The 25,400-nt window shown below is 40.3% G+C and overlaps 1 protein-coding gene across 9 annotated transcripts in view; it reads right to left on the bottom strand.

The window, feature by feature from the left end:
* Nucleotides 1-3,274: 3,274 nt before the first annotated feature.
* Nucleotides 3,275-25,400, bottom strand: part of atxn2 (ataxin 2) — a 92,480-nt gene continuing 70,354 nt past the window's right edge. For 4 of the 9 annotated variants that reach the window (XM_048556004.2, XM_048556006.2, XM_048556008.2 and 1 more), the window contains 12 exons: nucleotides 22,403-22,519; nucleotides 21,255-21,325; nucleotides 20,203-20,522; nucleotides 17,954-18,020; nucleotides 14,387-14,539; nucleotides 13,648-13,720; nucleotides 11,013-11,200; nucleotides 10,553-10,682; nucleotides 7,839-7,987; nucleotides 6,616-6,843; nucleotides 4,168-4,339; nucleotides 3,276-3,888 (listed from right to left, as the gene is read on the bottom strand). In XM_048556004.2, coding sequence (XP_048411961.2) covers nucleotides 3,860-3,888; nucleotides 4,168-4,339; nucleotides 6,616-6,843; nucleotides 7,839-7,987; nucleotides 10,553-10,682; nucleotides 11,013-11,200; nucleotides 13,648-13,720; nucleotides 14,387-14,539; nucleotides 17,954-18,020; nucleotides 20,203-20,522; nucleotides 21,255-21,325; nucleotides 22,403-22,519 — 1,697 coding nt within the window. In that variant the 3' untranslated portion in view covers nucleotides 3,276-3,859. Of the gene's footprint in view, nucleotides 3,889-4,167; nucleotides 4,340-6,615; nucleotides 6,844-7,838; nucleotides 7,988-10,552; nucleotides 10,683-11,012; nucleotides 11,201-13,647; nucleotides 13,721-14,386; nucleotides 14,540-17,953; nucleotides 18,021-20,202; nucleotides 20,523-21,254; nucleotides 21,326-22,402; nucleotides 22,520-25,400 lie in introns of those variants that run through there. The other 5 variants (XM_059655027.1, XM_048556005.2, XM_048556009.2 and 2 more) reach the window with 5 other exon arrangements.

Here is a 25,400-nt window from a genome sequence, read left to right as displayed (position 1 = left end):
TGCAATATCTTTTTATATAGTAGAGTAATAGCTTCCAATTAAATCAACTTTTAAATTCTTTTGTGAATGATCAAATAACTGCCAGATCTGCAACGTGTTCTGTAGATGTGAGGAATCCACCAAAACTAAATTACACCCTTAATCTATGTTTTTGGACCAGCGAGAGGTGATCAAATCCATACATCTCCAAGATCATCACCCTGTGTCAAAACAGAATAAATGGAGAATCAATTAACTGTATTTTCAAATCAGCTTGCTCATTTCAAAGCTTTATAGGTCCAAAAACAAGTCATTGAACCTAGTTGATTCCAAGTCTTTTCATTACACCCTAATTCATCTAAATTGGTAACAGTAAATTTTTTGTACATTGCTGCATTTTGCCAATAATAAACAATTTTAAAGAAAGAGGAAGGCAGGACAATTAGCATTAAACAGATTTGTCTTGTTCTGCCTATGCAATAATTCAGTAAAGTGTAGTAGCGTTATTTTCTTCGGAGAAGGCGGAGGTGTGCAAACAGAAGGGCATAGATAGGAACGTTTCTGCTGAGTAGAAGGATTAATAACTAGATTTAGAGCAGGACATCTAGAAGTGATTGAAGTAAGAATTTCATGCAGAGGGTGGTCAGACCTAGAACTCATCATAAAAGAATGTAAAGGCAATCAGCAACACAAGTTTAAAAAGTTGTAATGAATGCTTGAAAAACCATAACAATGTAAGACTACGAGTCAAGTGCTGGGAAACTGGATAGATGCTCAAATGACTACTGCAGACATGATGGACCAAACAACCTCTCTGTGGTGTAATACTCAATGACTATGATCTTCAGTGCTCCTTCCTCCCTCGTACTGATCTTTCTGCCTCTTGGAAGATTCTATACTACTCATACCAGTAATATCTAAATTATTCAGCATATTGAGCTATTTTTGCTATTTAAACTCCACTCCGAAATTACTGAAACACCCACTAATACCACATCCAAAACACCTTCAAGCAGGAATTTTCAAACATGTTCAAGCTTCAAGAGAATGACAGAAACAAGTACATGAAAAAAAAATCAACACCTGTATATTCTGCTTCAAGTCTCTCACAATCCTGACTTGGAAAGTCATTGGTGGGTCAGAATCGTGGCGTTAACCTGCTTAACAACACAATTAATACATCTGCAGTGTTCAACACTACCTTCTCAAGTGCAGTTAGCGATAGGCTATGAATGGTCTTGGCAGTGTGAATCCCACAGTCCTTGAATCAATTTTATTGCAGTCGAGTGGGGGTTACAACTGTTAGGATAAACAGTTCCAAGCTAACCACCCTCATAATGCAAGAGCAACTGACTAACTAATCAGACTTGTATTTGTTTAGTCTCTGCCACAGACTTAGATCAAATGACTCAAAAATGTAAAGATATACATGTTTAAAAGTGCAGTGTATGTTGTCATGTAGAAAGTATGGCAGCTAATTTGTGCACAATAAACTCAAAATTTTGGGAGGTACAGCATGATCTACTTCTGTGATGGTGATGGGATTAATAGTAGCCAAAGCACAATCTTTACGATTGTTCAATTTTTAAAAATTTCTTGGTGGCATTGCTGGCTTATTGTCCATTCACTCACTTACTTCACTTCCCTCTTCCATGATTTCTAGTAGCATCCAGCACCCTCTGCAGTACTATGGCAGAGATCCACTTGTTCAGAATTTTCAGCAAGTGGCAGTGAAGCAATGGTAATGTTGCTAACTGAGAATGGCAAGACTTGGCACCACCAACTTCCAGTTTCTTTCTGCATACCTATTATCCTTGGCCTTCTAAGTAGCCTTTGGGTGATGCTATCAATGCAACCATGGTGAGTCACTTGTCTATGGCTTAAAACACTTACTCCTGCCTGGCTCAAGTGCTTCAGGTGACACAGTAGTTAGCACTATTGCCTCAAGCACCCAGGACCAAGGTTCAATTGTAGGTTTAGCTGACTATGTAAAATTTTCCTATTGTCCCCACATCTGCATGGGTTTCTGTCAGATGCTCCAGTTTCCTCCCACAGTCTGACAAAGTGGAGGCTAGCTGCTGTAGCCATGGTAAATGTGGGGTCACAGGGATGGCATGGGTCTGGGTGAGATGCTCTTCAGAGGGTCAGTGCAGACGCAGTGGGCCAAATGGCTTCTTTATATTCTGTGATCATTAGCACATAGGTTTTAGGTAGATAGGTGGTGAATTAGTCACTACAGAATACACAGCCTCTGCTACTTCTATAGGCACATATTTATATGCTGGTTCAGTTAAATTTCTCAGCAACAGTAATTTAGGATTTTGGTGGTGGTGGGGAATGTCGCAATTGAACATCAACAGAAGATGCTTATATGTTATGTTGTTGAAGATAGTCAGTATGTGGCATGCGTGGAGCATCCTCATGACCGTTTTTCAACCCAAGTATAAGCATTTTAACAGGACAGATACTATTCAATCATTAGTAGACATGACCCCATATCTAACCTCATGCAAACAGGGGCAATGAACAGTTGAAGCTGCCTGGGCCTAGGCCAATGCCCTGGAGAACCTTTGTGATCAGTTACTTCCAAGATTGCATTGTTGCAAAGTTTACACCTCACCTTGTCTTACTGTTAGCTACAGGATCCACCAAGCCCAATCCATTTCAGAGATTTGTCCAAAAGAAGTTTGCATCACTAAAGATATGCATTTAGCTTTTCACTGCAAAAAAGATAAGTTTACCACCATTCACTGCCAAATTACATGCAAATCCCTTTTTAAAAAAAAACACTGATCATTATATTCAAAAATGCAAGGAATTTCCCATTTGTAAAGGACTCCTTCAACCAATGTTTGAGAACTACTGGGCTTATCACAGGCCAGGATTTCACTGCATTGATTTTAATATTAAGATTCACAATTTAGTAAAAAATTCCAGGATTACCCATTGGAGTCAAAGGGAAACATTATTGTTCTTTCAAGAACATATTACTTTTGGTTACAGATATTCCTGCATGATGTTCAAAATTACAAAAAATTCCATTTGGTCACTTGAAGCCCATCACAATATGATCTTCATCCATAAATATGGAGCGTTTCAAATATTCTATTTTGATGTCATAATATTCCTGTGTTTGTTAAGGAGATACAGGAACACAGCATAATTTGAGAAAAAGAGCTCAAATAGTCAGAACATTCTTCACGCATTCCATAATTATGACCTCATCTTCTGGTCAATTTTCCTGACCATTAAAGGTATGGGGAAAAAATATTACAATCACACCAATGTCAGTTTTTAAAACTTTATTTTTTTTGGTTTTTTTAAACTTTTTTTATTATCTACAAAGTAAAAGTTATTTAACTTAAAAGTTACATCACTGTCCGGTGACAGTGCTCTCCTCCAGGAACCTCTATTCATAAATAAACCACCAGTTCACATCCGGATTTTGTTATAAGATAGAGTTCAAGTTTGGTTAGAAGCAGAGTTCTGGTTTGCCAAATCTGGATGGCTTGCAGCAGGAACAAACAATTTTATTAGTTCTTTCACCTTGGGAAGTTCATAACTTAGAAGGGTCAGGCAAAATAAATACATTCCAGTTATCAGAAAGCAGATTTGGGGCATTTTGTAAGGCTGTTGATAAGACACATTGATTCCAGATTTGAACTTAGCTCTTATTTCTTTCTTGCCAGTTTATCTTGCCTTCTTCACAAGGGCAGCTACCGAATCACATGGCAACACATTCCTGCTGGATGTTGTGTGACAGCACATGGTTTAACATGAGAAGACAATTTCTAGTATTGTGCGCTTCTGGTTCCACGTTTTAGGGTAGGGAAGGATGTGTACCTTCAACTGGCCAGCCTGTGGTTACTGCTGGACAGGACTACAACTGCTGCTGATGATGGGCTTGTACTAAATGGAGAATAAACAAAAAAAACTCAGTTTAAAATTCCAACTTTACTCCATAAACACAGCTGCTAAAATCTAAGAAAAATATTTTCAAAGTGCACAGTTAAATTGCAGTTTTATTTTTAAAAGAATTAGTCTTTGCATCAGTTGTAGAAATAACAAATGCAGTGAGATGTACCAAATTCCACAGGATCAATCTACTTTCAGGCCAAGGGTAATGTAAATCAAACTTTTCACTTGAATGAAATGCTGACCATCTCCCCCCGATTGTCTATCACTCACCTTGGGGGTGTGCCATGTAAGAGAAGTGTGTAGTTGAGGAAACTGGAATGGGTGGCAGTGCATTCTGAGGAATGGCACCTTGACCACCTGGTGGCTGTGCAGGCATTAGCATCATGGGAGGATGGGTAGCAGCAGGGTGGTGGGGAGGGCCCATTCCCGACTGTACATGTGCCTACAAACAAAAAGCAGCCAAAAGGTCATTATTTCTACTAAATAAGTAATGGTAACTGACAGCAGCTTATACAAATAATTTCCAAAACTGTGCCAAAAACTTTATTGGTTGCACTAATTGACAGTGTGCTGTGTTAAAAGCACTGGCATTGTTGATGCATAGAAAATTTAAAATATTCCTTTTAAGACCATAAGACATGGGAGCAGAAATTAGGCCATTTGGCCCATCGAGTCTGCTCCATCATTCAGTCATGGCTGATAAGTTCCTCAATCCTATTCTCCTGCCTTCCTGCAGTAACCCTTGATATCTCGGTCTTAAATATACTCAATGGTCTGATCTCCACAGCCTTCTGTGGCAGTCCAATCTCTGGCTGAAGAGGTTTCTCCTTATCACTGTTCTTAAAGGTCTTCCCTTTACTTTAAGGCTGTGCCCTGGGGTCCTACTCTCTCCTACCAATGGAAGCATCTTCCCAACATTCACTCTGTCCAGGCCATTCAGTATTCTGGAAGTTTCAATTAGATGCCACCTCATCCTTCTAAACTCCAATGAGTATAGTCCAAGAGTCCTCAAATGTTCCTCATATGTTAAGCTTTCCATTTCTGGGGCCATTCTCGTGAACCTCCTCTGAACCCACTCCAGGGCCAGTACATCCGTCCTGAGATATGGGGCCCAAAACTGCACACAATATTCCAAATGTGGCCCGACCAGAGCCTTATAAAGCCTGAATAGTAAATCCCTGCTTTTATATTCAAGTCCTCTTGAAATAAATGCCAACATTGCATTTGCTTTCCTGACTGCTGACTCAACCTGCAAGTTTACCTTGAGAAAATCCTGGACTAGAACGCCAAAGTCTCTTTGCACTTCAGACTTCTGAATTTTCTCCCCATTTACAAAATAGTCCATACGTCTATTCTTCTTACCAAAGTGCATGACCTGTCACTTCCCCAAGTTGTACTCCATCTGCCACTTCTTTGCCCACTCTCCTAACCTGTGCAAATCCTTCTGCAGCCTCCCCACCTCCTCAATACTACCTGCCCCTCCACCTATCTTTGTATCATCTGCAAACTTAGCCTATGTGGCACCTTGTCAAAGGCCTTCTTAAAGTCCAGGTAGATAACATCCATTGGCTCCCTTGGTCAACCCTACTTGTTACTTCCTAACTTTTCCCTGTTTTACACTACACTTCTAAATATGCAGAAATCTCATCCTTTGCAATGGACTCCAAAATCTTACCCACAACAGGATAGGCTACTCAGCCTGTAATTTTCCATCTTTTGCCTTATTTCTTTTTTAAACAGGGATGTTACATTAGCCTGAGGGTCACATACCTCAGGCAAGGGGACAGATTGAGAAGGAGAGTCCCTCAGTCTGTGTGGGAATTGAACCAACGTTGCTGGCCTCACTCTGCAGCGCAAGCCAGCCTTTTAGCCCATTAAGTTATACACAACTTCAGATTGTTGCAATTGCAATCTTTATGCTACTTTAGTGAATCGGTGGCTGACTCAGTGTGCAGCTCACTTACTGATATTTGCCCACATTCATATCAAGATTAGATGACAATTAAGCTGCTGTTCACTAGCACACAAGCTGATGGACATGAATTGTCATTTCAATTTGGAAGTATATCTCATGTAAGATTGAATACTGCAGCAACAAAAATATCACTGCATGATGCAGTGCTTTGAGGTACTATTGCCCACTGCCCACATAAATCTAAGGCAGTTGAGAGTAGCACTAATCAAATTCACACAAAGTCCTACCCAACTTCCAAAAAGCAAAGAGTGTTGCAGAGAAAGATGAGATATCTTACATTTCATGATTAGGAACCATCAAGATAATACAGCGAACATCAAGATAATACAGTCCAAAGAATTAGACTTCTTAAAAAAAGTAAATTAAATAAATAAATCAAAAATATCAACTACCCCATTTATTTTCTGTGGCACAAATTTTAAAATGCATTAAGTATTTTATTCAACTTAGCAATGTCAGAAATACTCTTGCAGAAAAAGTATCAGCTGGTGTTTTTCCACCAAAAACTGCACATTCACCAAGACGGAGCCATTGAAGCACAGACTGATTTTTCAATAGCTGATCAGAAGACATTTATGATACAGTTGCTTCTCAAATGTGAACTCTTAAAAATTCTACTAACCAAGTAGTTAATGGTTTCTTTATGTAAACGAAATCTCAAATAATACAAAAAGGAATTCTGCATTGCCACAAAAGTTTATATATAAACATTAGCCCTAAAGGCCTTTGGGATGTTCACTTACCTGTGGTACATGCGTCATATGTGGCGGATTTGAAAATCCATGCTGCACCTGCTGAGGGTGAAGTGTGTAGACTGTCTGCTGTGCTGATGGAAAGCTAGTCTGAGGAGACTGTGGACTAGGACCCTGTGTCATAGAGGGAGGAGTTGGTGTCAGAGTCGTGTGATAAATTGCTTGTTGCTGTTGAGGGTTGCCCAAGTGAAGAGTCTGAGGAGCTTGATGTTGAGGATGCTGAAATTAAAAATCATTATTGAATTATTATGGAAGGCAAGTATTGGTTACAAAGTTTATGCAGCCAGGTCTTTCAGGTTTATTGCTTTCAACTGATTTTTTTTTAAAGAAGTACAACAGATATACAGTGGCTCCTAAATCTAAAAATGATAAATATGAATTCCATCATCAGGAAGTGAAAAAGTTGAACAGCCAGAATGTGTAGTGGCATTTATCATTTGCAACCTGCAGCCTCATTTAATTTTCATCACATTCAGTGTACAGTACGAGATGGCAACGTTAACAGGAATAGTGTACCAATACCATAAAAAGTTATTACTGTCAGCCAAGTTAACCTTGGTTATTATCTCACCTCTCTACTTCAAACCATTTCTTTGCAACAAGGAGGGGAAGAACTGAACTTCGCCACGATCTTGGCCAAGGCTGACTGGTATACAAAGTCAGTTCGAAATGAGGAAGTCTTATATTTACCTGCACACCACCAGACCCATCCGAAGGGCCGAATGGCCTACTCCTACAGTCTATTGTCTATATTGTCAGTCTATCCCTACTTACTGTGGGGAAGCCTGTGCAGTGCTTCCATGTATGGATCACAGTCTTGCCAAATAAAGAAAATGCCAAAATCTCCAATATGAAACAAAATCTCTCCTCCTGACATTAAGCTTCTAAAAAAAGAAAGCAGCTCTGGAGTTTTGACTGACTTTTAAAATAACTTGTCAAATGTCACCATAAGCCAGAGTGGCCAAATTCATGATTCAACCAGCAAAATTGGAGAATGTTTTTCCTGTCGAACAGGCAGCCAAGAGTTACACATGAAATTTCAACTGAGCCCATCAAGGTCACTACAATTGGGGAAAATTTTTCTTTTAACATTTTAAGGATTTTAGATTTCAATGTGTCATAATTAATATCAACTTAGAATGTCCGTCTCATTCACATTATTTTATAAACCATACCCAGAAGAAAGTTAAATGGGGACAGTCGGACTTCCTTACCTGGACTGGGCTCTGTGCTGGATGACTGCCACCATGCTGCCCTTGTTGCTGTCCAGTTGGGGTTGCAGATGGCTGTGGGTGTGGAGCATGTGGATGTAGGGTAGCAGTTGGGTGGGGTGCAAACTGCTGATGAATTGGGCCTGGAGACACTAGAAATAAAAGCAGAAAACGCTGCAGAAAATCACCAGGTCGGGCAGCAGTTGCAGAGAGAAACAGTTAACATTTTTGTCAAAATACTCCACACTGGAACTCAAGGCACCTGGAAAATAACATTTTCTATGCAGTTGACAAAAGGGGAGGGGGAGTGAGCAGACTAGATGCTGAGGGTGCCCAGAGGAAAAGACAATGAGAGTTAAATAATAGCAAATGACACAGTGAGGTGCAAAGTAGGTGTGACACAAACAGTAACTGGGAGAATGAATGCAGCCTTTGCAAGAAGCAGTGAGAGAGGAAGTGCAATCAAGGTAATTGCAGGAGTCGGATAATCTGTAGTGTAGCACCCAAGACCAGAAATGGAAAGAGTGAAGTCAAAGAAGGGAAGAGAGATGGACAGGAAAGTAAGAAAGATGACTATAGGAAGCAAAGCATCGCTGGCATCATCACTGCTTCAGAGAGTGTTATAGGTGGTGGACCACCCAAGGAGGACTGGAACAAGAAGTGCTGCACACACCAAAAAAGCATGCTAACCTCAACCCTCAGAGCCTGAATGTCACTTCTTGGATTTTTCTTTTTATCTCACTCGGATCATGACCTCACCACTGAACTCTAAGCTATCATTTCCAGGACTGACACTGACATCCACAACTTCTAACCTTAAAGACCCCAAACTGACACTTTTACCCTCTTCCCAAAATCCACTGACTGGACTGTTCCAGCAGACATTTTCAGTCTGTTCCTGTCCCAATGAACTTGTTTCTTGCTATTTTGATCCTTTCTTCTCCACCGATCAGTTTCTTCCCACTTACATTTGTGGCTCTTCTGATGTTTTGTGTCAGAGCCACAAATTTATCAGATCCACAATTTCCAGATTGCTGGCCCTGGCTACATCTTTACCTTTGATGTAATTTTTCCATATTTTGTTTTCATAATTTCTCTTTAGTTAGATGTTTAAAAACCTAGAATCACGCACAATGACCGTTCTTGAATCCTTTACATAGCATCTAACCTTCCTAAGAAATAGAATACAGTTAGAAAAAAATACTATATGCGTACTCTTAGCTTACAAAGTACTGCAAAACCCAAGTCCAAGTGGGCATGACTAGATTTCTCTGTACACACCATTTATTTTTACAACTGCAACTTAATGCTGTAGTAACAAATTCAACACTGACCCATTATTTCTGAATCTTTCTGCTAAGCCAGATTATTCTTGTTTCAGTAATAAACATATTCAAAGTATTCAATATCATGAAGTGCTTGCAGTATATAGCGTTCAGTACATTATAACCATGATTTACAATTACTTCTTCACAGTAGCATCTAAAGATTCATATGTTGTAAAAGTATTATCTGCACCAATGACGCTGAAAGGGAGAGACTTTTCACAGAGGACTGCGATTCAATCTTCCGGAGATAGCGTTTACAGCAAGTTAGGCAGTGTTCGGGTTTCTGGGCCTGTATGCTCCAGACAATGCTTCCTCCCTTCCTTCTTTACCCTTTTAGTCCTCGTTTTCTTCATCTTTTTCATCTATCTGTTGGTGGTGGGAGAGGAGAACATTGGAGAGGAGGGTAGCACGAGCAGGACTCTTGGCAAAGTGACAGCCTGGCCTGGCAGCACAGCCAGGGATTTCTAGATGTGGTAGGCCCAGGCCAAGGGCTCCCGGTCATTGGTGAGGCTGCAGCAGAGCCAAGAACTCCTGGCTGTGGTAGACCTGGAGCCGGGGCCCCCTTTTGCAGGCTGTGGGTCCAAACACGGGGCCTGGCATCGGTAGCCTGTTGGCGAGGTGGATCTACCACAAATTGATGGTACATCAAAGTGTGGCGATTCTGACAGCAGGTATGGTGCAGGGGGTGGATGCTCAGGAGTTAGTGGTCAGCTGTTCAGGATTCAGGACACATGGCAGAGGTGATGGAATGAAGATGGACTCTTTCAGTGAGAGATCGTAAGAACTGCCGATACTGGAGTCAGAGATATCTTTTTAGTCTTAAACTATTCAAAACAGCATGGATTGTGTTGACAGTTGAAGCTTTTCACTGTGTTTTACTATGTTGCTCATTATAGAACACAAGTGACAATAAATCATTTATTCATTACAAACATATTATAGCCAACACAATTAGCTAAAAACTTGTTTTATATCATTTGTGCTTGAAGCAAAAACAAGTATTTGCAACGAACATGAACTCAAGTGGACTATAACAACATCATCACTACTAAACACCATATCATTCCCCACAATCTATGCTGCATCCCCAATACAAACCAATACATCTTTCATGAGGTTCGGTGTTCAAAACCAGACAGAGTATAACTTGGGGTTTTTCACAACTGTAATCTTGCTTTCACACTTGCTTGCGTGAAAAACCTTGAGGGATGAATAGCCTACTCCCACACTGAAGTCTGTTTTCACTTTTGTTTTCCACCTTCTTGAGATAAGGCCAACATTCCACAATACTATACATGCTTCTATGATGTAAATTTTCCAAGAAATGCAAGCACAGTTATTATTTTAACCAATAAACACCAGAAGTTAAAAACTGCCTTGATGGCTTACCATACATAGCATGTGTCTGTTCAGCAGCAGGAAATTGTGCTGTAGACGAAGGGACCATTCCTGGTTGCCCATGACCGGGTGGTGCCATCATTCGAGCATTACTCTGCATTACTTGGCTGTACATCTGAGGCTGCAGAATGAAACTATTATCAGTAAAATTAAGTTTACGCACAAGGATAAAATAACAATGTTTCCACCGGACAGGTGTCCAGTGTATTGCTTACATATTTTAACAATGGAGTTGATGTACTGTAAATCTCAAGAAATCAACTACCATAGCAAGTACAAATCAATAGACAATGCATTGAATTTATAACATAAATGCAACACAATGTTCTCTAGTCATTACAAGTCTAATAAAATCTGGCAGCATTTAACTGTAACTTGCAGTGCTAGTTTAGCAAAGAACTATTTGAACATTGTAAGTTAAACTCAAAAAGTATCTTTGAGGGAAATTTACCTGTGATTGATAATGTGCTACAGACTGTACAAGGGGTTGGTTAGGAAACTGTTGAGGGTTATAAGTAACATATTGTGAATAAGCTGGAGCAGTCGAAACAATCTGGCCAGCTGCACTAACTGGATGCATTATAGTCGGTGTGCCCTGAGGGTGGTGCTGATCTGGTCGCTGTTGCGGCATGGTTGGTACTGGAAAAAAAATTAATGAGATTACAGTGATCTTCAACATCTAATCAAAAACCGCGTAAGGAAAATAGATCAAATGATAATCTAACAGTCAACACAAACAATTAAATTGCATAACGATCAGCTAAATAAGGATGGATCATTTCTAAAAAAGATACATGCTGAGCATCAGTAAAAAAAATCATTTATCTCAACACTAAACAAGTCAAGGTGCACATATCCATCTAAGGACAGGTGAAAAAATTTTCATCTCAATTTTAAATGGCTGATTCATTACTCTTAAACTATAGCTTGTCTTTCTAGATCAAGACAGGAGAAACAGCCACTTAGAATTTAACCAATCAAGTCGCTGAAAGATTTTATAAATTTCAATGAGCTCTCATTCAGCTAAACTTCAGTTAAGAAGTCCATTCTACTTCATCTCTCCTCATAGGTTGACCCTTTCAACACTGGTATCAATGTAGAACACCTTTATAACATTCCCTCTAAGATAGCTATATACCTCTATTAGGGATGGAGTCCAAAACAGTACACAATACCTGACGTGTGGTCTCACAAAAGCAGTATATTGCTTCCTTACTCTTAAGCAGCAAGTCCCCTGTAAGAACAGCATGTGCCATATCCCTTCCCAATTCCTTTCAGTACGTGACTGTGATTTATGCACAAGTGCATCAAAACCCATTTAAATATCAAACCTGTTCAACAGAATTTCAATTTTACTAAACTTCAGAAATCTGGTTACTGTCATGTGATACGAATGCGTAATAATTATAAAAGAAATGCACAATCTTTGGAAAATAGATCTGAAGTTTTAAACCATCAGCAATTAAGAATGATACACTCTTATTTTCAAATTACCAATCTTCATAACCAAAGTCCTTCAACCCTGAATCATTACGCAAATAAATCTTGATTTTATTCTCAAGTCTTCAGGTACTTTTCAAAGTAGATTATCTGTAATTGGACACAATATTCCAGTCGAGACCATATCAGTGTCTCAGATGTTCATTGTAACAGGTTTGTTTTTGCACTTGTCACATATTTATAAGACCCAGGATCACGTGTGTCTTTTTATTTTTAAAATAGAAAAAAACTTTTACACATAGCTTGCCACCGTCAATGATTTGTGTATACATATTTCTAGATCTGTCTTTGTGCTGCCCCTTTAAAGCTACACCCTTTCATTTATATTGGCATTTGTCGCTATCAAAATGTGTTACTCTACATGACTACAGTATATCTCATCTGTGATATACCCACCCATTCTAACAGCATTAAGTCCTCTTGAATGCTGTCCATTTTCCTCTCCATAAATCACAATATACATTTGAGAGGTTCCTCTTTTAATCCAATTCTATTTATAAATTCTTCGTTTTATCATTGTAGGAACACATTCCCTTACAGTTTTATCCCCAGAGAAATATATGTTCATTGAGATTACTCAATTATTTCTTTACATGCACAGTTATAGCTTGCATTTAATTTATCAATCGACTTTAAAATTCATGCTTCTCAAGCCTTTGTATTCGGCTGTGACCATATGCATGTCCAGCAGTTTCTTAAATGACCCCAATGACCTTGCTTCCACAACTGCTGCTGGCAATGCATTCCATGCTCTCACAACTGTCTGTGTAAAGAACCCGCCTCTGACATCCCCTCTATACTTTCCTCCAACCAGCTTAAAACTATGACCCCTCGTGCTAGCCATTTCTGCCCTGCTCTAGAAAGGTCATGGCTGCAGACGCATAAAAATGTCACCAGCTGCAAATTTCCCTGCCAGCCATTCACCAACCTGACGTAGAAACATTACCCTGTTCTATCACTGTTGCTGGGTCAAAATTCTGGAATTCCCCCTAATAGTAGAGAACATACTTATACCAAATAGAGTCATAGATTCATACAGCATGGAAACAGACTCTTCTGTTTCAAAAGTTTCAAATTCAACAGTATTATGATCACTCTTCCTCAGAAGACCGTTTGCTGTAAAATTGCTAACAGCAGACAAACTGCACTAACACCAAGATATCCACAATATGCAGTAGTGATTATCAGCCACGCCATTAGTGGCAGGACACCAATGAATCTCTACAATCAATTGATTATAAATAGCAAAAATCAGGTGGGAGGGAGAATAGGCTAGACTCCAGCCTTGTCAAAGAGCCACATATGGAATATTTTCTCCATCAGACTTTTCAAAGATCATTTCATGTACTTGACAACTAACTGACTTATACCATTATGACAATTTAAATTCCTTAAAGCACATGTTGCTGATTAGCATACCAACTTCCAAAACATGGAAGAAATAAAAGTGATTTTAAATGATACCAAAGTCAAAACTGAAATGTCAATTACAGATACACTGAACACTACTTAAGATATCATCCTACATAAATCCCTCATAAAAAAAGAAATCATACATCATACAAGACAAAACCCCATTCTCTCACCTTTACCTGCTCTATATGACTTGGCTTGGTTGATTGGCATTGGAGTCATAGGAACATGATACATGTGCGTAGTCTAGAGTTGGAAGAAACAGTAATGGTTGTTAGTCTGGACAGTGAAAATTAAATTTATGCAACTCAGCAAGACTTTAGAAGTTATAAACATTAGAGTTAGCATCAATATTGTTTCTGGAGTAGATTCATGAAGCTCAATGGTTCATAGGATGTGAGCATCACTGGCAAAAACAGCAATCATTGCGTATACAGTGTGGAACTGCAGTAAAAAAGCAAAGCAGGCTGGGCAGCATCAGAGCAGCGGGCAAGTTGATGTTTCGGGTTGGGACCCTTTCTCAGAAATGAGAGGAGAGAAGCGAACTGGAAAATAAAGAGAGAGTAGAGGGTTGGAGCTGAGGAAGGCAGGCACCATCCTACCTGCCTTCCCCAGCACCAACTTTCCTCTCCTCTCCGTCTCTATTTCTCAGCTACCTTCCCCCTCCCTATTTCTGAAGAAGGGTCCTAACCCGAAACGTCAACTTGCCCGCTGCTCTGATGCTGCCCAGCCTGCTGTGTTCCTCGAGCTCCACGCTGTCTTGTCTCTGGCTGCAGCATCTGCAGTTCTTACTATCTCAGATTTGTTGCCTATCACATTATACCCATCCATTATTAAACAAGACAGCATTACATAAACAATTTACCCTGTTTAGCTTTAAAACCACACAAAGAGAGATTTCAGGCTGGTTACCTGTACTCCTGGGCTAACTGGAACTGGGTATACCACATTCTGTGCATAACACATTGGCTGATTGTACACCGTTGGAGGATGCTGCTGGACCACAATAGATGGGCTAGGTTGGGCTTGAGGACGTGGCGGTGTTGGTGTGGTTGTTGGCTTCGGCTGTTAAAATTTTAAGAGCAATTCAAGTATCCACTTGCAGAAATGGACGAAATTTTACTGTAATCTTTAATAGCAACATAGCCTTATATAGTATCTTTACCACAATACTGTCACTACTTCCTGCCAAAGTGGAACAGGAAATCAGTATGAAACCCATCAACAGCTATATTCATGGTGCCACTAACTTCAGTTGGATGCCCTTGTTTACTATACGATTGATACAACTTCACCGACTGCTCCCAAACCCTTTGTTGCCTCCCACTCACCAACATCTCACCATTTCCTGCTTCCACCCTGCTCCCCACTGTTGCCGCTGCCTAGATATCAACCTGCTACGAAATCTTCACCACTGTCTCCTGCCACTGGCCTGCTCCTGACTCCTCACTGCCTCCCACCTACAGTCCCATTTGCCACACCAGTCCCTCACTATCCCCTATTCTATGAGGGGATGAGATAAGGAAGTAGACATAAGCCATTCAGACTACCAAGTCTGCCCTGCCACTGAGATCATGGCTAATTTGATTACCCCCAACTCCACTTTCCTGTCATTTCTGCATAACCCCTGACTTCTTTACTAAGTAAGAAATCTGTATCTCAGTCTTGCATGCACTTAACAACCCAGCCTCCTAACTTCTCTGTGAAATAGAATTCCACAGATTCATCCCCTCAGAGGTTTCATCTCATCTCTGTCTAAACTGGACAATCCCTTATTCTAAGATTACGTCCTCTAATCCTAGATTCTCCCAGGGGAAAACATCGTATTACCTTGTCAATTCCCCCAAGAATCTAAAATATTTTAGTAACGGCTCCTCTCATCCTTCTAAATTTGAATGAGTACAGGCCCATCTTATTTAATTGCTCCTTTTAAGAAAATCCTAGAACCTGAGGATGTAGTCTTAGAGTTAGGGACTACCCGTCAAATAGAGAGATTATGAAAAGCTGCCCTTCTCAGCTTTGCAAATCTGTGGAATGCTTTACCATAGAGTTAAGGACATTCAAGGATGAGACAATTTTTTTCATTAGTAAGGGTATCAAAGGTTATCAGGATAAGACAGGAGAGTGGACTTTAAATTAGCAGATCAGCCATGATATTACTACCAGCAGAACAGGCTCAAATGGCCAAATAGCCTACATGTGCTCCTATGTTTTATGGTCTGTTTAACAGAAAATAGGTCTACAGAGTCCCGAATGCACCTAATCTTAATGGTAAACAATCGAAGCTGACATCTTGCTTGATAGAAAAGACAGGTCTGGAGAGCAAGGTCATTAGATAAGATCAGCAACTCATTGAAATTCAAGGAAAGGTTTCAGCAAAAAGCTTTCTATCCCAGTACAGTTCAAACAAAATTGTTCTTTACAATGACAAATTAATATTTCAACTGCAAACTGACAGAAAATGCACTGTACCACAGAAGCCACAAACTAATGAAACAAATGGTTACAATAACCAATCCAATCTACTGTTTAAGTAAAGCAAACAGAGACCAGAACTGAGATAATACGGTGTAGAGCTAGATGAACACAGCAGGCCTAGCAGTAGAGGAGCAGGAAAGCTGACATTTCAGCTCGAGACTCTTCTTCAGAAATGGGGGAGGGGAAGGGAAGGGAATTCTGAAATAAATAGGGACAGCAGGGGATGCAGATAGAAGATGGATAAAAGGAGAAGTAGGCAGAACGAGACAGGTCAGAGGCAGCATTGGAGCCAGGAAAGGTGAATGTAGGTGGGGAGTTAGGGAGGGGGGGAAAATAGGTCGGTCCAGGGAGGACAGGTCAAGGAGGCGGGATGAGGTTAGTGAGTAGGAGATGGGGGTGGGGCTTGAGGTGGGAGGAATGGTTAGGGAGGTGGGGACTAGCTGGGCTGGTATTATGATGTGGTCGGGGGGAGGGGAGATTTTGAAGCTTGTGAAGTTCACATTGATACCCTTGGGCTGCAGGGCTCCTAAGCGAAATGAGATGCTATTCCTGCAGCCTTCCAGTGGCATCATTGTGGCAATGCAGGAGGCCCAGGATGGACATATCGTCCAAGGAGTGGGAGGGGGAGTTGATATGGTTCATGACTGGGAGGTGTAGTTGTTTGTTGCGAACTGTGCTTAGGTGTTCCACAAAGCGATCCCCAAACCTCCGCTTGGTTTCCCCAATGTAGAGGAGGCCACAACGGGAATAGTGGATACAGTGTACTGTTATTGGTGGGGTGGTATGTGAGGACGAGGGGGTTTCTGTTTTGGTTATTATTGCAGGGAGGGGGTGTGAGGGATGAGCTGCAGGACATGCGAGAAACAGTTGAGGGTGTTCTCAACCACTGTGGAGGAGAAGTTGCAGTGGAATGCCTTATCTCGGGAGCAGATGTGGCGGAGGTGAAGGAATGAGGAGTAGGGGAAGGCCTTTTTGTAGGAAGGTGAGTGAGAGGAGGTGTATTCAAGGTACCTGTGGGAGTCGATAGGCTTGAAATGGATATTGATTTCCAGGTGGATATCAGAGATGGAGACAGAGAGGTCCAGGAAGGACAGAGGGGTATCAGAGATGGTCCAGATGAACTTAAGGTTGGGGTGGAAGGTGTTGCTGAAGTGAATGAACTGTTCGAGCTCCTCGTGGGAGCACGAGGCAGCACCTATATGATCTTTGAAGTAACAGAGGAAGAGGTGGGGGATAGGGCCAGTGTAGTTTTGGAAGAGGGATTGTTCCAAGTATCCTACAAAGAGGCAGGCATAGCTTGGGCCCATGGCCAACCCCTTTGCCTGTAGGAAGTGTAGGAACCAGAACTGGTTATTTTAAGACATAATCACTGAGGTTCCTAAACCCTGTGTAGCCTCTCTAAATATTGTCTAAAATTAGTGCAATTCCGGGCAGTCACTAAAGCAATGACGACAATAGAAATGGAAACACTGAAGTTGATTACTGTAGAATAAGAAAAAGGGGAATGTGGAGTAAAAGTCATCTATTGTAAATCTCTTGACAGAAAATAATTTTCTTATCACAATTGCAAAAATTATTAATTTTATCACCAAAATCTGGATTTGACTAGTGTCTCCGTCCTTGTTGGGAAACTATATTTCATGTTACTCAATGAGCAAGGACTGCCCTAACATGCAGCTGAGAAACCAATGTGCCTCAGAGAATGCAAATTTCCCATAATCAGTCATCTTATGTATTCTGAAGTCAGTATCATAGTGCCCCATTAACTGACCCAATTTGGAATGTACAGCCATGTCCCTCCTGTGGATGTTACTGAAAATTTCTGAGAGAGACAAAAGACCTATGAGAATCCTCATTTCAGCAAGAAATTAACTATATAGCTATCATTTACCCCCTCACTTCCTTCTGATGTTGGCTCTGGATTCTTCCCTCCCTTGAATCTGAGCACAAGTTCTCTTCAATATTACCACCAGGGGAGAACAAATAGGCAGGACAACTTACAGGAGTATAGAAAGTCTTGGGATTGAACTCTTTAGCATTTGGATTCAATGTAGATTTTCTAACTTGTCTGAAAAGAGAAAGAGAAAATTTTTAAAGGCTGTACCATTATTTCAGGCATCATTGGCAGATGACCATCGACCTAAAATGGCAACCTTGCTCTATTCAAAGATGCTGTGTAACTTGCCAAGTATTTTCAGCATTTCCTGGTTTATATTTCAGTTTTCCAGCAGCAAGGGCTTTCTGGATTTGTTTAGAAACCAAGTTTACTTTATCATAAAAGCATTTGGCACTGTCAACTACACATTTTGCAATTTTTAAATTGGTTTCAATTTTAACTCCAACCATTTTTCAAGTGTTTTTTAATACAAGATCTACAACAACTACCAGCCAAACATTAAACAAAAAGAGGGAACAATTAAGTTTCTTGGGATTCTTTGTTTAGGCATTTCAAACTCAAAGTCACGTCCAAGAGAAAACGGATCATATGGTAATTTTGCTACAGAGAGAGAATCTATAACACAAGCAATCCACTTCATCTGTGCCATCTCTTCAACTGCAGCTATCATAATTGTCTTTCCTGATCTTCCCACTACTCTTCTGCAAATTTACTTATTTGAAGCCATCTTTAATGCTGTTAAAGCATTTTTGTGTCAATAATGTGAAGTGTTCCAATCATCAACAATGGGGAAAAAGCTCTCAAATCATTCCTTTGTTGTTTTCGTGATTATGTAGTCTATATAGTCCTGTTAAGGGGCAGTCATGACATTTTATACAGCCAACAAGGTGCTGGCTCAAAAATTGTCCGACTAAATTTGAAGTTTAGAATTACAATGCTTGTGCACTTCAAAATCAGAGCAAACAGCTACATTAGAAAAAGTACTGTCAAATCATTTTAAAATGGAAATCACTAAGTTGAAAATGACTTTGATACAAGTATTTTAAAGATAATACCTTGCTTTCAACATTTACCAAGAACTTTGCCACAACCACCAAGCAGTTCGAAAACACTGTACAATTACTGCGTGTGGTGAAGTTGTAAGTTTTGGGCTGGATTTTCCAATCTTTGAGATTGCCACTTACAAAAGAAAGAAACTGAGCATTTCTGAGACGAAATTCCAAACTCAGGTCCTTCAGAAAAGTGGAGCTGTACTTCCATTCTGACAGTTATAGAGGCAGAGAGCCATACAACATTGAAACAAACCTTTAGTCCAACTTGTCTATGCTGACCAGATATCCCGAATTAATCTAGTCCCATTTGCCAGCGTTTATCCCTCTGAATCCTTCCTATTCACACACCCATCCAGCTGCTTTTTAAATGTTGTAATTGTAGCAGCCTCCACAACTTCCTCTGACAGTTCTTTCACAATGTAGAACTATCAGGAGAAGGCAACCCATGGTCTTTTTTCCCCAGCAGTGAGCTAATGTATTCTGAAATTTAAAAAGGGTCCTGATAGCCACTTTTACAGCTAGTGAGAACCAGTTATTATGTAAAACGATTGCAACCTTGGCCAGGAGGGTTGACTGCCTGCTTAAGAGGGAGGTGGCATGGTCAGGTAAATGTAGGGTGCCAGCTGGGTAGGATGTTGAGGGAAGTGGGGTAGGATGTCATGGCGTAAGGTGGAAAGGGTGCCAGCTAAGTGATGTAATGTTTAGATCAGGATGGGTAGGTGAAATTGGGTCCAGTGAGTGGCAGGGATTCAGGGACCCAGAGGTGAGTTCTGGTCCAGTCAGGTTGGGTCTGGTCAGAGTTTGCAACTTCGTCCCAGGGTTGCTCAGGTCAGTGTCTGAGGGGTGTAAGTAGTCTGGAGGGAATTGTAATTGGGGTGTGTGACGCCAGTATGAGGGCTGTTGAATAGTTACTCAGGAGTCAGACTATGTACTTAATGGCCTAATAATCCCTGATCAATTACTTTATCTAATTACATCAGAACCCGCCAAATGATCATATTTAAAATGGAGACTCTGGAGGGGTCCAAGCGTAGAGATAATGAATAACCTGCCCCGAGGTCCAGTGTGAGCCAAAACTACCATTTACACTAGAACAATCATCGTGCAGCAAGGAGGTAGCCTGCGCCCTTACGCCTAGCATCTGATCATGCCATGTTACCAAATTAAGAAATCAGACTCGTGTAAGTTTTATTTAAATTGGGAGGATAAATATGAAAATTTGTTGCCCACAAACTTCTACAGTATTGATTCATCCTGGTTGAATTATCTACAATATACAATTTCTGGGCGTGTATACGTACTCTGGTGTACCTTCCTTTTTATCCTCCTTTTCTTCTTTTTCCGGCTTACTAGTTGGACCAGTAGTCTGGACTGCCTGGGAAGTTACATCTGGTCCCCTCTTCTGTTCAGAGCTGATTATATTCGGGGATGCACTAGGACTGCTTGGTTTGCTGCTGCCATTGCTGGTGTTTGCATTTGAACTGCTGTCACTGACAGATTCTTTGCTAGCCGGTTCAATCACTGTTATCTTCTCCTTGACTGGATCCCTAGATTGGTTATCTATACACTCTCTGGACTTGAATTGATCCACAACTGGATCATTGATTGGAGTAGTCTGCAACTAAGAACAGTACTAGTTTAAGTATATAAGCCAATATAAAAAGTCTCAGTATTAGCATAACAAGTCACCTAAATCTGAGAAAAAGTGCTACTTAACACTAGTGGTCGAAAGGTTATTATATGCAAAGTTGCATTACTTAGCTCTATTATGTAAAAATAGTGTTACATTTCAAATATAACACTGTAATATGCAACAGGGCAAGTTAAGCCAAAGGAAAAGGAATGCATTTTTGACATCATAAATGAAAACACAAAAATGCTTTGTTCAAGAAAAGTCGAGAAGTTGCTCTAGGAATAACTGAGAGGCAGCAGTCTGGAAAAAGGCAACACCGGGAACTCCTCAAAATGCATTATAACTGTTTAGTGAACAAAGAAAATACTAATTTAAAAGCAACAAAAATCAAAGTAATTCCTAAAAAAATGTGCAACAAGGATGGGAATGGAGCCAATGGCAATTGTTTAACTGGTGGTTTATAAAGAGGTAATTTCTTTTGCTCCACAGAAGGATTCCCAAACTTGGGCTGCAACCCCCAATGGGGTCATGAGGTCATAACTGGGTCATAGATGCTGCTCCTCCAATGGTAAACTGTGGAGGGGAGACCGCCAGGTCTGGATGTCCACCTTGACCTGATTAACAGAATAAGTCTGAGAAGAATTTGGCAAGTCTGTCCTCAGTTCTACAACAAAATTGAATTTAACTTTGTGAAAAGGAATGATACTAAAAAATACTCACTCTAAAATCTTCCCTGAATTTTTTTAAATCTGCTATTTGTTTCTTATGATCTGAAACCAATGGAGATGTAGCTGTAAACAAAAAACAAAAAATCATATAGAAAACATGTTAGCTGTACAAGCCTGAAATTAAGACAATTGAACTATTTTGAAACAAAAAATTATTGCATTTAATTAATTATGCTGTATAATAAGAGGCTGGGGCACAGAAGTCTTTTATAAATTGCATGTGGTTAATTTTGTTTTGTCTGACACTCTTTCACAGAGTAGCAGAGTATTAACTTCAAACTGGGCATGGAAGATTGAACAAGCAATGTTATCTGTAAGGATAAGTACTGATGACAAATGCAACAATTAAACTAATGATGGCAACGCCAAATTGCCTAAGTCCACAACTCCTTTTCGAAGGGCTGTGAAAAACTACAATTAAGAATTCCTCCAACATTCCTGTTTACGAGTGAGAATCTTCAAAATTTGAACCAAGTTCTTAAAAATCCTGACTTTAAAGTGAAATGTGTATTCTTTCAGGAATCTTTGTTATGGCTAGTCAGGTTTTTTTAGACATTTCTTGCCCAGAAAATAAAACGCATGTTTAGATGCTAAGTGATACATTAGCAGCACTCAATTTCTAGTTGAAATAACTTGCAAAACAGATACATTACTCAAAATACAGTAAATAATAAATACAAAAAATTTAAAACAATTACTCACTACAACACAAATTGACCAGGTTCCATCTAGCGACAGAACCTGACTGGTGCAGCAAACTGAAGTCTTAGGTCTACTTGCACCAACCAATGTCTGCCACCAGATGCAACGTAATACTTTGGTGCAAGTTCGGAATGGGACCCAGGAGGAGATTGAAGAACAGACCCTGAGCACAAAGGTAAAAACAAAGGCTGTTGAGACAAGGACAAGCATGGAAGAAGAAAGAGGAATGGAGCGCGAGGAGGAAGGCAGAAGCACTACAGGAAAAGTCATGTGCGTGTGCACGTGTAGACTAAAATGAAGTAAGTCTGTGCAAACAATATTAAAAGTGAAACTGGCAATGTTAAATGGACAGATGGTCAATACTTCATTAACATTAAAGTGTAATTACATTAAGTCAACGTTAGATAGGAACTTACTGTAAACTCGTGTAATACTAACCCTTGATTCCTGGTTTGGTTAAGCTAGGGGGAGTATTACAGATTTCAACAGGCTTTGGATTCTCTTTGTTTACAGAGGGGGAATTCTGCTTCTGTTCCTGAAGTCTGGTTTCCTTCGCTGTAAGTGGACAAGTGCATTCAGAATTATTTCTGAAATAAATTTATGCATTTGCAGAAGTTATAAACCAAACAGCTTTTTTGCGCAAGTCTAACAGAAATAAGTCTTCAGTTAAGCATCCTAATAATCCAGCCTCAGCCACAATTTCATCAAAAGTCCTTGCCCCAGCTCAATGCAACTCTAACAAAAGTCAACAGGTGACTTATGTGGAGTGTACCAACATTTATCAGACAGTTAGATCTTGTCACATTGCCACTTACTTAATAAAGACAATTCCTTTCTTTGGGAGAGTTTTAACATTGGATTCGACAGTGCATGAAACAATAATTCAGTGATGCAGCCTGAACGAACCAAGCTAAGCAAACTGAATAGATGCTGATATTTCTGTTGTGAAACAGTCAACCAACTTTCAACGTGTCATCCGTGAAGCATAAAACAATTAAACTTAGTCATGTGTTTTACTGGAAATGTCTGAAGACTAAAAATTAAGATTGCTTATTTTAAGCTGGACAATTTGACTGCAATTGACTTTGCCAGCTTGAGTACTCTCAGCATCCAGCATTACCAAGAATAAAGAACAAAGAAAATTACAGCACAGGAACAGGCCCTTCGGCCCTCCAAGCCTGCGGTGATCGAGATCCTCTGTCTAATCTGTCATCTATTTTCTAACGGTCTGTGTCTATTTGCTCCTCGCCCATCCATGTACCTGTCCAGGTATATCTTAAAAGACGCTAACGTGCCTGTGTCTACCACCTCCGCTGGCAACGCATTCCAGACACCCACCACCCTCCGCGTAAAGAACTTTCCACGCATATCTCCTGTAAACTTTCCTCCTCTCACTTTGAATTAAGTCATTCAACAAAGAACTCTCTTAGAATGTAGAAACTTATACACTTTTTTTTGGGGAGGGAAGCACAAATGTAACTAACAATCGTAAAACAGTATTACAGGTTTCATTAGACCGGTGTATGGAAAGATTTAACAGATTGACCAGGAGTTCACAGCAGTGTTTGCTAAACGGACACAATACTTAATAATTGAATGTTATGGACCAGACCAAATCCCCTTAAAACATGTCAAGGAGATAGCCTAGACCCTAACTTTTTCTTATTTTAAAGAAAAGTGCCTGGGGTTGTATTCTGGATGCAATTTGATTGGTCAATGTTTTGCTTGAAGCAAAACAAACTTTATTCAAACACTATGGTTACAATATGACTAAAATAAAGGACTGGGAAAAGTTTAAGTCTATTGGAAAACTTAACAGAACGATAGACTGTTAAACTTCTAAACAACAACTGGTCCAATATCATAACATCTCAAAAACACACCCTTGACAAAGGCAAAGTCAGTAAAATAGATCGCCTGACATGCAATTCTAGCAGGAAGAAAGCCCAAGCTTTTAGCTGTAGCAAAGCGAGAGAGATATGTAGCAGCTTCTCCAACCCCAAAGCTACAGAAAACAAACTAAAATCCTGGTTCTGTGGAAGTTTGACTCTACCCATTCAAGCTGCTTCAATTCTTCCAATTTAAAAAAGTCCCAAGGCCTCAAAAAGCTGCTTATTTTATTGCCTTGAAGCAGTCTACTCATCATCTCTGTCTCACAAAACCTCTTCATAGGAAGAAACCAGGACAAAATAAACCTCAAAGCCATAGTACTGTCACAAATGGATACAATTTAATTGCAATGATATAGCTGAATTGAATAGAACTGTTAAATATAACAAATGGAATTAAATCAGCGAGGCTGGCTGAAATCGAACAGGACATCTCGACAAGCTCAAAAAGAGCCAAGAAAACAGAATGTGGGGATGTGCAAACCAACCAAAAACTTATCATGAGCTAGACTAATCAATCCACATTCAGATTTCAAAATCTGTATTCCCATTTAACGCTTGAAAAAGGTCAATAGTATAATGCTCCAAATGAAATGTCAGAAGGTGCGTGTTAAAATGTAACACTCAAACAATCACTGAAGATACACAAAAAAAAACAGGGAATAAAGCAGGAAGATCTCACACCTAGGGCACCTACAGTCATCACCAATAGATCAATCCGAGGGTCAACTATGTGATTCAACTGTAACAGGTTTTATTTAAAATTCTCAATTGTACTGTCAGATTTAGTGCAAGATTCAGAATTACATTAGAAAGAGTCTCCAAACTTGGATCTAGAACTTTCATCTACAAAAAACCAAGAACATGCAACAAACAAATCCATTTCAGCTGGGATGCCTTCCTACAGTGCCCCTTGGTCTCTTCAGCCATTGGCATATTATTGATAGATTCTCTCAAAAGTATCACACATGAAGTTACCAAGTGCTGATGTGGATTGTTACCATTTGTTGACAAACCACTATAGTGATCCCAAATTTAAATGGCACAACTACCTATACCCGCAGGTGCTAATACTATTGTACTTTTTAGGATTCACCCATTCTTTAAAGTAGGGATAGAAAATCATGTTCATTGGGCCATTGCTGAATTTGAATTTCATGATTTACAGCTTGAATAAGTTGTAATAAATGAATAATTTCTTGTGACTTCTTTATTTTATGGTCTTAACATGTGAAAGTCAGCCCTCCCAAGAAGAACTGAAATATGTGCAAGATTAGATTAGATTCCCTACAATGCGGAAACAGACCCTTTGGGCGAGAGGGGGGGCGAGGGAGCGCTGCGCGCGAGAGGGGGGGGGCGAGGGAGCGCGCGCGAGGGGGGGGGCGAGGGAGCGCGCGCGCGAGAGGGGGGGGCGAGGGAGCGCGCGCGCGAGAGGGGGGGCGAGGGAGCGTGCGCGCGCGAGAGGGGGGGGGGGCGAGGGAGCGCGCGCGCGAGAGGGGGGGCGAGGGAGCGCGCGCGCGAGAGGGGGGGGCGAGGGAGCGCGCGCG

Source organism: Stegostoma tigrinum, chromosome 26 (assembly GCF_030684315.1).
Source record: "Stegostoma tigrinum isolate sSteTig4 chromosome 26, sSteTig4.hap1, whole genome shotgun sequence".
NCBI classification, from domain to species: domain Eukaryota; kingdom Metazoa; phylum Chordata; class Chondrichthyes; order Orectolobiformes; family Stegostomatidae; genus Stegostoma; species Stegostoma tigrinum.
This window is presented reverse-complemented; position numbering and strand designations above follow the sequence as displayed.